Genomic DNA, 12,735 nt, shown 5'->3' on the forward strand with positions numbered 1-12,735 from the left:
TCAAATGTAAGGAAAATTACTGGGGAAAATCATATCAACCAGAAAAGGGGGGGGGGGGGAAGGCCACTGTACCCTTTTTCTACCCTCAGATAATATTTATTATGCAAGTAAAAACAATTATGTTCCAGAGGCATCTGGTGAGGTGACCATGAATCTTTTCCTGTTAATGAAGTGAAGAGCCCTTTTACTAAAGCTTAGCACATGCTAATGAACTTAGCCAGCACTAAGACCTATGTTTACTAAGTGTCGCTATAGGCGCGTTAGCGTTTTTAACGCACTTAAATGGTTTACGAGTGTAAACGCTAACGCGCCCATAGAAATGTATATAATTGCTTCAGATCCCACTAATTAAAATATGACTTGCAGTTCAATTCAAGGACTGAGACAAGAGGACAGTATTCACAGTCTCTTGTATCGTTGTAAACATTTATCCACAAGAGGAAGTATTATAACTTTAATCCACAGGCCATACTTTTGTTTCAGAACATAATATTTTTCTCCATTAGGTTTCAATTAAATTGTTTTATTTCTGTAGAACTTTAAATTGTACAGAATACATATAAACTTTCTTAGCTTTGGTTTCTTTAGCTATCCAAAAATTTAATGTGAAAATTGTTAGGCAACTTAGATAATGGTAAGGAAGCAAAATGTTTTCTGAGAAGTTCTAGAGCTTTAAGGTCTCTAGCGTGCTGAAGTTTTTCAGCGTTTAGCTCTTTTTCACACGTATCTATTTCCCTGTGCAGTTTTTTTATTTCCAGCTCAAACTGCAGCTTTGCTTTTTCTGTTGCTGTCATGCTAGTGAGCTCATGGTCCTGTTTCAGTGTTTTTAATTCCTGCTGCAGGTCTTGATTTCTCTGGCTTAACTCCTGAATTTCCTTTCTGGCGTTCAGCAGGTCCCTATTTAAATTGTTTACATTTAATGATTTTTCTTCCAATTCCTCCTTCAGAACCCGAAGTTCCAAGTTTTTCTTGAGGATGTCCTTTTGAGTCTGCTCCAGCAGGACAACTTTGCACTTGGTTTCTCTCCTTGACTTTGCCAGCTTTCGCTCCATATTTTCCATGTCCTCTTCTGCTTTCTTACACCTCACTTTGATGTCTGCTAACTCGAGTTTCATGGCGGACAACTGCATTCTTTGGGAAAATCCTTCACAATGCTTCCTAGTCATTTCTTGCCTCAAGATCACCAACTCCCTTTTGTTCCAGACGCAGCAATCCTCAATGTCTTTGGAGCATTCTTCTGTACTGAAACTTATGTTAGCATCTCCGCAGCAGGCATTATTCCTTTCTCGCTTTGTTATCAGGTGCGTCTTTGACTCTTCTGTCAGTTTTGGTTCACAATCTGATACAATCAGGCTGGAATTAAACCTCTTGGCTTTCAACTTTTTTTCTTCTTGAAACTTTTTGACGGCTGTGTTATAGATTTCTTCCACCCTCTTTGCTCTCTCTCTAGCCAGCTTTTCAGAAGCTGATGCTTCTGGTTTATGGGCCTGCTCCAAAAAATCTTGTGCACTGAAATGTGGAGAAAACAACTTCTCAACCCAATGGTCTTTTTTGGCCTCCATTCCCAAAAGTTCCACTGCCTATTAAAATGGAAAGAAAATACCATCTTAAATAAATGTTTCCAGTTTGATTTACAATTATTAAAAAAAAATCTTAATTATTTAAAAAAAAAAAGTAAACTTTAGGAAGACAATCTTAGCAGCATTTAAAGCAATTTTTAGAGATTAAATACATTTTGTCACAATATGGGAATTTAATTAGCTGTTGTTCTTATTTTAAAATTATTTTAACGTGGAAGACCTGAATTCAGCGCCAGGGTCTGATTTTTACTCTCTAGACTGGATGGGGTGAGTGCTGCGGAGGCAGCATTTCCTGGTTCACAGGGCATGAGAAAATGGGAGGGGTTCCCAACCTTTGTTCAATGGTGACATCTACTGGTTAGAACTAGGGTACATGTGCACTGGGTGCCACAGCAATTTATAGTCTGTAGTTCTCAGCAAAGTTCTGTTACTGCAATAGCTGGGCTCAGACAGGTTATAAAAAATAGTGAAAATAGCCTACGACAGTTACATGATATGCAGGTTCATGGTGCTATGTCCAACAACGGCTGGTTCCAACTGAGCTGGAAGCCCAAGGAGCAGAAAGAAAGGGTCAGGCTAAAAGAACTGTAATAAAAAGGTGTGTGTGTGTATGTATATAGATATACATATACATATAGATGTCTGTCAGAGAAGGGCACCTATCTTCCGACACAAATCAGGAGATGGGCGTCCTTCTCTCAGGGTCGCCCAATCGGCATAATCGAAAGCCGATTTTGGGCGTCCTCAACTGCTTCCCGTCGCGGGGACGACCAAAGTTCATGGGGGGGGCGTGTCGGCACCGTAGTGAAGGTGGGACTGGAGCGTGATTAAGAGATGGGCGTCCTCGGCCGATAATGGAAAAAAGAAGGGCGTCCCTGACGAGCACTTGGCCGACTTTACTTGGTCCATTTTTTCATGAGGACGCCCTCATGAAAACTTGGGCACCCCGTTTGATTATGCCCCTCCACGTGTGTCAAAACAAAAAAGTGACTGGATAAAGAAAATGCAATAAGGGGATTGATTTAGACAAATAACAAACATTTACAGATTTGTTGTCAGAGCCACCTTAAACCCCATATTCCTTGTCATCAAGCAGATGAAGCCATTACGTATGGGTTATGTCCATCAACCAGCAGGGGAGATAGAGAGCACTCAAACTTTCACAGTGCCCTCTTGGCCAGCTAGCTCTACTGCCTCTTCAGTATTCTCTATCTCCCTTAGCAGGGTGGCTGCAGCTTGTTCGAGCTCCAGAAAAATCTGCCGGGAGGTGGTTCCTGGCTTGCCAGTTGTTAACCGGGGTGTTGGAGGCTATAGCAGCTTCACTTTAAAGGCACATAGGTTAGCCCTTTCCCTGCCTTACCCATACCTCCGTGGATGTGGACATATTGCCTGGCTTTCCCTGTCCTTACCCACCAACAGTGGATGCAGGCATATAGGTTCGCCCTTTCCCTGCCTTTCCCACTCATCTGAGCCTCCGGAGTCTTCAATACCTCTGCTTGCCTCACAGCTTAAAAAAAAAAAAAAAAGTCGCGTCGCGTTTTTAAACGCAGAGACGCTGGAACAGAGGTTTTTGACCTGATTTTCAGCAGGATTGTAGTTGTACACTAGATCCTTTGAGGTAAGAGTGTTTTCCAACTCCTCCGGGGTGGGCCCGCGATCGGGGCGATTTTGGCGCGAACCGCCGTTTTTCGGCGATGGCTGCGGACAATGTAAAGCGCTGTTCCACTTGTGGCAAGCGCAAATCAGCAGCAGGGCTCTGTAAATCGTGCTGTATTGGCGTAGGAGCCGGCCCGAGCATGGCGAGCGATGTTTCTTCCCGCTCTGAGCTGGCAGCGGGCGCCATTTTGCTTACACCGCATGGCGCGGCCTCCGTGGACACGGAGAGACCTGAGCCGGGTGGGGCACCTCGAGATGAGGTTATTTCAGGAGTGGCTAGCACCGGACAGGATTTGGGTGCCCAGGGTGAGATTTTCTCCCCGGATTTTGTGTTTTTGCTGCATAAAGCATACATGATGAAAAGAGCCCTTCCTCAAGGGTCGTCTGAGGCTCCTCTGATTGCCCCCCCAATGGATTCTGGCCTGGGACTGCCCAGTGAGGCCTTTTTCCCGGATGCTTGGCCTAAAGATAAGCGCAGAAGGGTTAATTCCCCTTCAGATTGTGGTGCACCTTTTTCCCCCCCCCGTGGTCGGGGTGTGAGGATTCGGAGAACTCTGACAGACGTTCTTGGTCTGAGGAACCAGAGTCAGGTGCGGATTTACCACAGGATCTGGATGATCCCTCCGTGGTGAGAATTTTCCACCGTGATGAGCTGCCAGCGCTTATTTCAGATACCCTGCAGGCCCTCTCGATTGAAGATCCTGACAGTGGCCTGGCCTCCTCGGGTAATCCCAGGATGGCTAGTACCAAGAAAGCTGCTCGGGCCTTCCCTTTGCATGACTCCATCCTAGAGCTTATTTCGGCTCAGTGGGCTGACCCCGAGGGACCTTTGAGAGTTTCCAGGGCTATGGGGCAGTTATACCCTCTGCGTGAGGGACATATGGCTCGTTTTCAAATGCCTACAGTGGATGCCCTAGTCACTGTGGTGACAAAGAGAACTACCCTCCCTGTTGAAGGAGGTGTTGCCCTGAAGGATGTTCAAGACCGTAGGCTGGAAACAGCGTTGAAACGGTCCTTTGAAATTGCAGGTCTCACTGTTCGGGCGTCTGCATGCAGCTGTTATGCTGTTAGAGCCTGCCTAGCTTGGATGCAACAGGCAGTGGCTCAGCCCGGAGATGGAGCGGAGCCCTTCTTGGATGTGGCTCCGCGGATGGAGGTGGCCTTGTCCTTTCTGGCTGATGCCCTTTATGACCTTGTCAGAGCTTCGGCTAAACAAATGGCAGTAGCAGTGGCGGCTCGCTGTCGTCTGTGGCTACGACACTGGGCAGCGGACATGGCCTCTAAGCAAAGGTTGGTGAAGTTGCCTTTTCAAGGACTTCTCCTATTTGGTGAGGAGTTAGAGAAAATTGTGAAAGGCCTGGGTGATCCAAAACCCCAGCGCTTGCCCGAAGATAGGCAGAGGCCTTCCTTTAAGGGCCAGGCGGTCCACTCCTCGTACAGACCTCGCTTCTGTGAAGCTAGAAGGTACCGCCCGGGGCGTTCTGCTGGGTTCACTTCTCGTGCCCGTGGTCAGCAGAGGAACTCCTTTCGCTCGGACAAGCGTTCCACAGCTGGTGGCTTGAGACCAGGAGTTCAGGGGCGACCCTCTCAATGATGGTGCGCCGGCCCTCACCTCGATGCCTGTCATCGGAGGACGGCTTTCCCTCTTTGTCGAGGATTGGGCCAAGATTTTCTCAGATCAGTGGGTTCTGGACCTGATCAGAGATGGATACAGAATAGAATTCAACGCCCCAGTAAGAGACGTGTTTGCGGATTCCCGATGCGGTTCTGCCGTCAAACGGGCGGCGGTGGAGGAGACTTTACAAGGTCTGATTCAGTTAGGGGCAGTGACCCCGGTGCCTCCCGCCGAGCAAGGCTGCGGCCAATACTCCATCTACTTTGTGGTGCCGCGAAAAGGTGGGTCCTTTCGCCCTATTCTGGACTTAAAAGAAGTGAACAAGTCCTTGAGAGTGCGGCATTTCCACATGGAATCCCTGCGCTCCGTCATTGCGGCGGTTCAGCCAGGAGAGTTTCTCACGTCTCTAGACCTGAAAGAAGCTTACTTGCACATTCCGATTTGGCCCCCGCACCAGAAGTTTCTGAGGTTTGCGGTGTTGGGAAAACATTTCCAGTTCAGGGCCTTGCCTTTTGGCCTCGCCACAGCTCCCCGAACCTTTTCGAAGGTAATGGTGGTAGTAGCTGCTTTTCTCAGGCGAGAAGGTATCAGGGTTCACCCGTACCTAGACGACTGGCTCATCAGAGCAGACTCTGCAACAGAGAGCTTACAAGCTACAGCCAGAGTGGTCTCAGTACTGCAATCTCTAGGCTGGGTCGTCAATATGGCCAAAAGTCACCTGTCCCCTTCACAATCTCTAGAGTTTTTGGGGGCCAGGTTCGACACAGTCTTGGGCTATGTGTTCCTACCCGAGCTAAGGCGGTGCAAGCTTCAGAATCAGGTCCGTCTGCTCCTGAGGATACCCCGCCCGCGAGCTTGGGACATTGTCCAGCTGCTGGGATCGTTGACAGCCACGATGGAAGTGGTACCCTGGGCGAGAGCGCACCTGAGACCTCTACAGTATTCCCTACTCCAGAGGTGGTCTCCTATTTCTCAGGATTACCAATGCAGACTTACTTGGCTCCCTGCGGCCCGTCTCAGCATGGAGTGGTGGCTCTCGGACAGCATGCTGCGGCGAGGAATGTCGCTGACGCTCCTCATTTGGTGCCTAGTGGTAACAGATGCCAGCCTGAAGGGCTGGGGCGCATACTGCAAGGGGAAGCATGCCCAGGGTCTATGGACACCCGAGGAGTCGGAGTGGTCCATCAACCGCCTAGAGTTGAAAGCGGTGTTTCAGGCGCTTCTGGCCTTTCAAGTGACCCTGGAAGGATTGGCTGTCAGAGTGATGTCGGACAACACGACAACGGTGGCCTATATAAATCGACAAGGCGGAATAAGGTGCAGAGCACTAGCCGCGCAGGCCGAACTGATTTGCCACTGGGCCGAGCTGCATCTTCAGTGTCTGTTGGCAGCTCATATTGCAGGTCAGAGCAATGTGCAGGCCGATTATCTGAGCAGGCATCAGATCGATCCAGCAGAATGGAATCTGGCAGACGAAGTATTCCTGCAGATCTGTGCCAAATGGGGCAAGCCCGTGATGGATCTAATGGCGACAAGTGCCAATACCAAAGTCCCGTGCTTCTTCAGCAGACGGAGAGATCCTCGCTCGGCGGGGTTGGATGCCTTGGCTCAACCCTGGCCTCCGGGTCTACTTTATATGTTTCCCCCATGGCCCTTGATAGGGCGCCTGCTCATGCGGATTCGGCTGCACCCAGGAGAAGTGGTCCTCATCGCCCCGGATTGGCCAAGGAGACCTTGGTATGCAGACCTCCGACAGATGCTCCTGGAGGCTCCTCTGCCGTTACCTCTGGTACCGAACCTCTTGACTCAGGGACCTGTAGCCATGGAGGACGCCGGCCGCTTTGGTCTTACGGCATGGCTATTGAGAGGGCGCAATTGAGGGATAAAGGCTATTCCAATAAAGTTATTTCCACTCTCCTGCAAGCCCGCAAGCGGTCCACTTCCGTGGCTTATGCCAGGATTTGGTGCCTGTTTGAGTCTTGGTGTGCTTCCAGAGCCATTGTTCCAATGCGGGCTCCTGTCTCGCCGATTCTGGACTTTTTGCAGGAAGGTGTACAAAAAGGCTTGGCCTATAATTCCCTGCGGGTGCAGGTGGCAGCGTTGGCCTCCCTTCGTGGTAAGGTGGAAGGCGTGTCTTTGGCTGCTCACCCAGATGTGGCACGGTTTCTTAGAGGGGTGCTTCGGCTCCGACCTCCAGTGCGAGCACCCTGTCCAGCTTGGAACCTGGGGCTAGTTTTGAAAACCCTGCAGGCATCTCCTTTTGAGCCGCTTCGGCGAGCATCGGAGAAAGACTTGACACTGAAGGCCGTTTTTCTGGTGGCCATTACCTTGGCGAGACGGGTGTCAGAGCTCCAGGCACTGTCCTGTAGAGACCCATTTCTGCAATTTTCAGAGTCCGGAGTCACGGTTCGGACCGTGCCTTCCTTTATGCCTAAGGTGGTTTCAGCCTTTCACTTAAACCAGCCTATTTTCTTGCCCTCTTTTTCAGAGGAAGAGTTTCCAGAATCTTTTGGGCAGCTGCACCTTTTGGATGTGCGCAGGACTCTGCTGCAGTATCTGCGAGTTACTAACTCTTTCAGGACTTCTGATCATCTGTTTGTTTTGCTATCCGGTTCTCGCAGAGGGTCTCCAGCGTCTAAAGCCACTATTGCCCGCTGGCTCAAAGAAACTATCTTTTCAGCTTATCTGCTGGCCGGAAGGGTTCCGCCTGTAGCCTTTAAGGCACATTCTACTAGAGCGATTTCTTCCTCTTGGGCTGAAACTGGAGCACTCTCTCTTCAAGAGATATGCAGTGCAGCAACATGGGCTTCTAAGCTCTCCTTTGCCCGACATTACAGGCTGGATGTGGCTGCCAGGGGGGATGCGCGTTTTGGTGCACAAGTGCTAGCGTGTGGTGTGGCTTGTTCCCACCCTATCTAGGGATTGCTTTGTTACATCCCATACGTAATGGCTTCATCTGCTTGATGACAAGGAAGGGAAAATTAGGTTCTTACCTTGGTAATTTTCTTTCCTTTAGTCATAGCAGATGAAGCCATGAGCCCTCCCTGTATGATTGTCTGTATGCTGTGAATCTGTTTTTCAGGTTCTGTTCTAATTTCCTGAAGTTCCTTCCTTGGGAGAAAGTTGGAAAACAATCTTCAGGATTCATGTTCAGTTTAAATTTAGGAGGATGTGTTCATTCCCTCCAGGAGGCGCGTGTGTTCCCCTCCAGTTCTATAAATAGGAGGATGAGTTCATTCCCTCCAGTGTGTTGGGAGGATGTGTGATTCCCTCCAGGAGGCGCGTGTGTTCCCCTCCACTTATACAATAAGGAGGATGAGTTTATTCCCTCCAGGAGGATGTGCATTCCCTCCTTTATGAGTTCATGCCCTTGTGATGGGCCATCGTTCGCTGTGAGGAAAGCTCTTGTGATTCCCATTGCGGTTTGCCATACTGCTTTGGAAGCTTCAAATACTGAAGAGGCAGTGGAGCTAGCTGGCCAAGAGGGCACTGTGAAAGTTTGAGTGCTCTCTATCTCCCCTGCTGGTTGATGGACATAACCCATACGTAATGGCTTCATCTGCTATGACTAAAGGAAAGAAAATTACCAAGGTAAGAACCTAATTTTCCCTTCCTGCCCAAAGGGGAAGTGACACAGGAGGGGTGGAACCAGAAGGGCATGGTCCAGAAGGTATATAAGCTGAGGCCATAGCTAGGTTAAGGAGGCCAAAAAGGAAGCAGCGACACCTCACAACATATGACTCCAACAATGTGTAAACTACAACTACAGTCAGGTAGGCCAAGTCCAACTTGGAACTTCACAGACTTTGTATTTTCACCCAAGTACTTGATAGAGACTGCACTAGTAACTGGACAGCCAGGCCTGAGATAAGTAGACTGTGCTGTTGTGCCAAGAGACAGGAATGTATACTGTGGCCCTGCAGGAGCAGGCCACCCGAGGACATTGTGACATTCAAGGATTTTGCTTTGAATTTGCCTTCTTCCTCCAAGTGAATTGAACAGGACCAACTCCTTCAATAAAAATTATTTGTCTTTACCTGCAACCACTGTGTGGTCTGTCTTACCTGGGCTCTTGGCCCACCCTTATTCACAGTACCATATATTGTGGCAGTGGTGGGATTGAGGCTACCCCGCCGGAACTGCCAGAATTCTTAGCCTCTGGGGCTCTGGGCCTTGTAGAACTGCCACGCCGGAACACTGGGCAAAAAGGGCTCTAGCTGTTCTCTAGTTGTGGCGGGGGGGGGGGGGGGGGGGGGGGAAGTATAGTTAGTGTTGGACAGGCAGGTCTTTATTTTTGTTCCCTTGTGCAGTACACACTTCAGGGCGCTAACACTGCAGCATAAACATGGAAAGGGTACTCCAGGCCTTAATGGAGAGCCAGCAGCAGCTGCAACAATTGATACAGAGGCAATGGGAGCACTAGCAAGCTTCTCAGAGATCCCTAGAAGCCCAGCAGAACTCTATGACCCAAGTGACACAAGCATTGCAGACTTCCAGGTTACACACACCAGTCCCGGTGTTATCAAAGATGGTATCAGAGGACAACCCAGACTATTTCCTGACCAATTTTGAGAGAACCGCCCACCTGGATAGTTGGCCAGAAGCATCATGAACAGCTTACTTGGGGAATTTACTAACCGATAGCAGCCAAACTGTGTTTCAAGACATTAACTTTAATTTGTACAGCGCTGCGTAAGTCTAGTAGCACTATAGAAATGTTTAATAGTAGTAGTAGTAGTAACTCCAGCAGGACATCCACCTACACAGAAGTAAAGACTGCCATTTTGGAGAGGGCAGGCTGCATCCAAGAGGTGTACCAGCAGCAATTTTGAAAAGGGTCTCTATAAGTCAAGGAGAATCCCTACAGTTTCTTCTGCTGGCTCAAGGAAGTAGCCTGGAGATGGCTTTGACCAGAAGGCAGGTCTAGCCTGGAAAGAACGAGAGTCGTCCTTGAACAATTTCTTGAGGGACTACCCTCATCAATGAAACACTGGGTGCAGTGCCACCCTAAGTTGACATCAGAGAGTGCTTTGGAGAGAGCTGAAGCCTTTTATCAAGCAAAACCAGAATTTGAACTGGACAAGGACAGGAAGTGGGCAAGGAGTCCGGGAAGAAGGGAGAGAAGACAGGGACCCAGAATGCTAAAGACCTGGTGGGGCTCTCCAGCTTGGGGTCTCAGAAAAGAAGGCTGGAAAGGGGGAGACCCTCTTCACCAAGAACCCAGCAGCCCCTGCTATCTCAGTTATCGGAATCCCTCTCTCTCACCTGTTTCCGATGTGGGGAGAAAGACCATATGGCCAGGGGCTGTCATGAGTGGGTCAAGGAGACCGTGTACGTGAATGTAGTTACAATTTTAGGGGAGCTTCACAACCGAGAACAGGAGTTGTGTGCTGCAAGTCCAATTGGATGGGAACCCCTATCTGGCACTGGTAGACTTTGACAGTGTGGGGACCCTCCTTTGGAGGGGAGTAGTTACCCAACAGCAAGTGAATCATGAATGAACTGTGACACTGTCCTTTGTGCATGGGGATCGGCGACAGTACTGCTCATGCATCTTAGAAATCCAAGTGACCAATATAAATTATGATGTTCGTATATATTATATATTGTTATTTTACTTTCATGGGGAAAAGGACCCCAGTAAGCACCAAAATTGCAGATGTCCATATCTTTCCATCTGCTTTTGCAATTGGTTCCTTTTTCATTCATTGGTCCTCAAAAACCCCATATATTTTAATCAAACATCAACCATTTTTTTAGGGCAGGCAGATAGAAAGCTGTGCAAATGTCCAAAAAGAACTTATCTTTTTCAATAATTAACAACTCAATGGGGCCCCATTTCACCATCATCGGCTCCTTAAGTCTGCAGCATAGCATTGAACTTGGTGCTCTTTCACCATAAAAACAGCACACATGCACAGTTTTGATGTTATTGCAGCCAGTGGCGTAGCCAGACCTGACATTTTGGGTGGGCCCAGAGCTAATATGGGTGGGCACTATGTATATATAGGTGTGAGTAGTTTTTTGGGGGATCCTAAATAATTTGTAATAAACAGTCTGCCCAACAGCTGTCCTACAGCAACATAAACCACATACATATTCGGAACCTATGTTGCAAACCTTAAAACCACCATACCGAAAATACAAAACACTGAGGACCTATAGAGCAATTCTACCATACCATAAGCAGTCATTTCTACAAGTCACACAAGGAAAAGGAAAGCATCTTAAACACTACAGTGAGCACTAGAACATCAATTCACCTATTGTAAAACGAAACCAGACAGAATAGTACAGATCGTCGATCCTGCACAGTCAATGCCAACTGAAAGCCATGTCTTTTTCACAAACACAGATACACCCTAATCCACTATAAAATAAGTAATCATAAACTTTCTATTTAGACAAAAATTAAACTGAACCCCCAAGATGCCAGACTCTGCATACAATGCAACACCACAAAAACAGAAAATGTCCCCTAGTATTGTGCAAAATATAAAGACAGCAGATGTAAATTTGAAAAAACTAACACATACCAATCACCACTTTACAAATTAACAAATAGAAATAAAACATATAGAAAATAAAATAATACCATTTTATTAGACTAATACGTTTAGCTGTCAGAGGCCAAAACCTTCTTCCTCAGGAGGTCAATACAGTATAGTGCTGTAACAGTATCCTATCCTGACCTGAGGAAGGGGGCTTTGTTCTCCGAAAGTTTGTCAAAATGTATTAAAATTAGTCCAATAAAAAGATTATCTTATTTACATGTTCTATTATAAATGTTTATTAACACAGCTACAATACTACTTTATCCTAAAGCAAAAAAATAAAAAATATATATTTTATTTACAGTTTGTTGTCTCTGGTTTCTGCTTTCCTCATCTTTTTCACTGTCTTCCTTCCATCCAGCATGTCTTCGTTCTTTCTCTGCCATCCAGTGTCTGCCCTCTCTGCTGTCCCCTCCATCCAATGTCTGCCCTCTCCCTGCCCCTTCCATGCACATCTGCCTATATATCTGCCCCTTCCATCCACCATCTGCCCTTGTCTGCCCTCTCTCTCTCCCCCTTCCATTCACTGTCTGCCCTTTCTATCCCTTCCATCCACTGTCTGCCCTTTCTCTCTGCCCCTTCAAGCCACCATTTGCCCTCCCTCTCCCATCCATCCAGGGTCTGCCCTCCCTCTCACTCCCCCTTCCATCCAGGATCTGTCCCCTCTCTCTGCTCCTTTTTTTCAGCCCCCAGTTCCAGCCCCCTTATCCCACCTGCCCCTAGTTCTAGCCCCAGCCCACATCTCCCACATGCCCCCCCTTTTCAGCTCCCAGTTTCAGCTCCACTATCCCACCAGTCCCCATTTTCAGCCCCAGCCCTTTTCTCCCACCAGTCCCAAGATTCAGCCCCCAGCCACTTCTCCCTGTCCACTTTTCAGCCCCCAGTTTCAACCCTAGCCCTTTTCTCTCACCAGTCCTGAGCTTCAGCCTCAGCCACTTCTCCCTGTCCCCCTTTCAGCCCCCAGTCTCCACAGTTTCAGCCCCTGCCCCTTTTCAGCTCCCAGTTCCAGTGCTAGCCCCCTTATCCCACCTACCCTCCTTTTCAGCCCCCAGTTCCAGCCCCCTTCATCCCCATGCCTTGCATTAGGGCCCCCCTTTTCAGCCCCAGACCCATTCTCCCACCTGCCCCAGGCATGCCCCATTTTTCCACCAGCCCCAGGCATGGCCCCTATTTTCCCTACTGGACCCTTCTCAGATCCCAGTTCCAGCCCCTTCTCCCATCTGAGACCCCCACCCCATCCCAGTCCCCTTCTCCCATCTGAGACCCCCCCTCCCCTCCTCCCATCTGAGACCCTCCCCCCACCACTTCCCTCCCCTTCTCCCATCTGAGA

General features: G+C 48.6%; 1 protein-coding gene across 2 annotated transcripts in view; it reads right to left on the reverse strand.

The window, feature by feature from the left end:
* Nucleotides 1-257: 257 nt before the first annotated feature.
* Nucleotides 258-12,735, reverse strand: part of CCDC160 (coiled-coil domain containing 160) — a 36,124-nt gene continuing 23,646 nt past the window's right edge. For both annotated transcript variants that reach the window (XM_030209653.1, XM_030209654.1), the window contains exon 2: nucleotides 258-1,580. In XM_030209653.1, coding sequence (XP_030065513.1) covers nucleotides 585-1,562 — 978 coding nt within the window. In that variant the 5' untranslated portion in view covers nucleotides 1,563-1,580 and the 3' untranslated portion in view covers nucleotides 258-584. The remainder of the gene's footprint in view (nucleotides 1,581-12,735) is intronic.

The sequence above is a fragment of the Microcaecilia unicolor genome, chromosome 7 (genome assembly GCF_901765095.1).
Source record: "Microcaecilia unicolor chromosome 7, aMicUni1.1, whole genome shotgun sequence".
Classification (NCBI taxonomy): domain Eukaryota; kingdom Metazoa; phylum Chordata; class Amphibia; order Gymnophiona; family Siphonopidae; genus Microcaecilia; species Microcaecilia unicolor.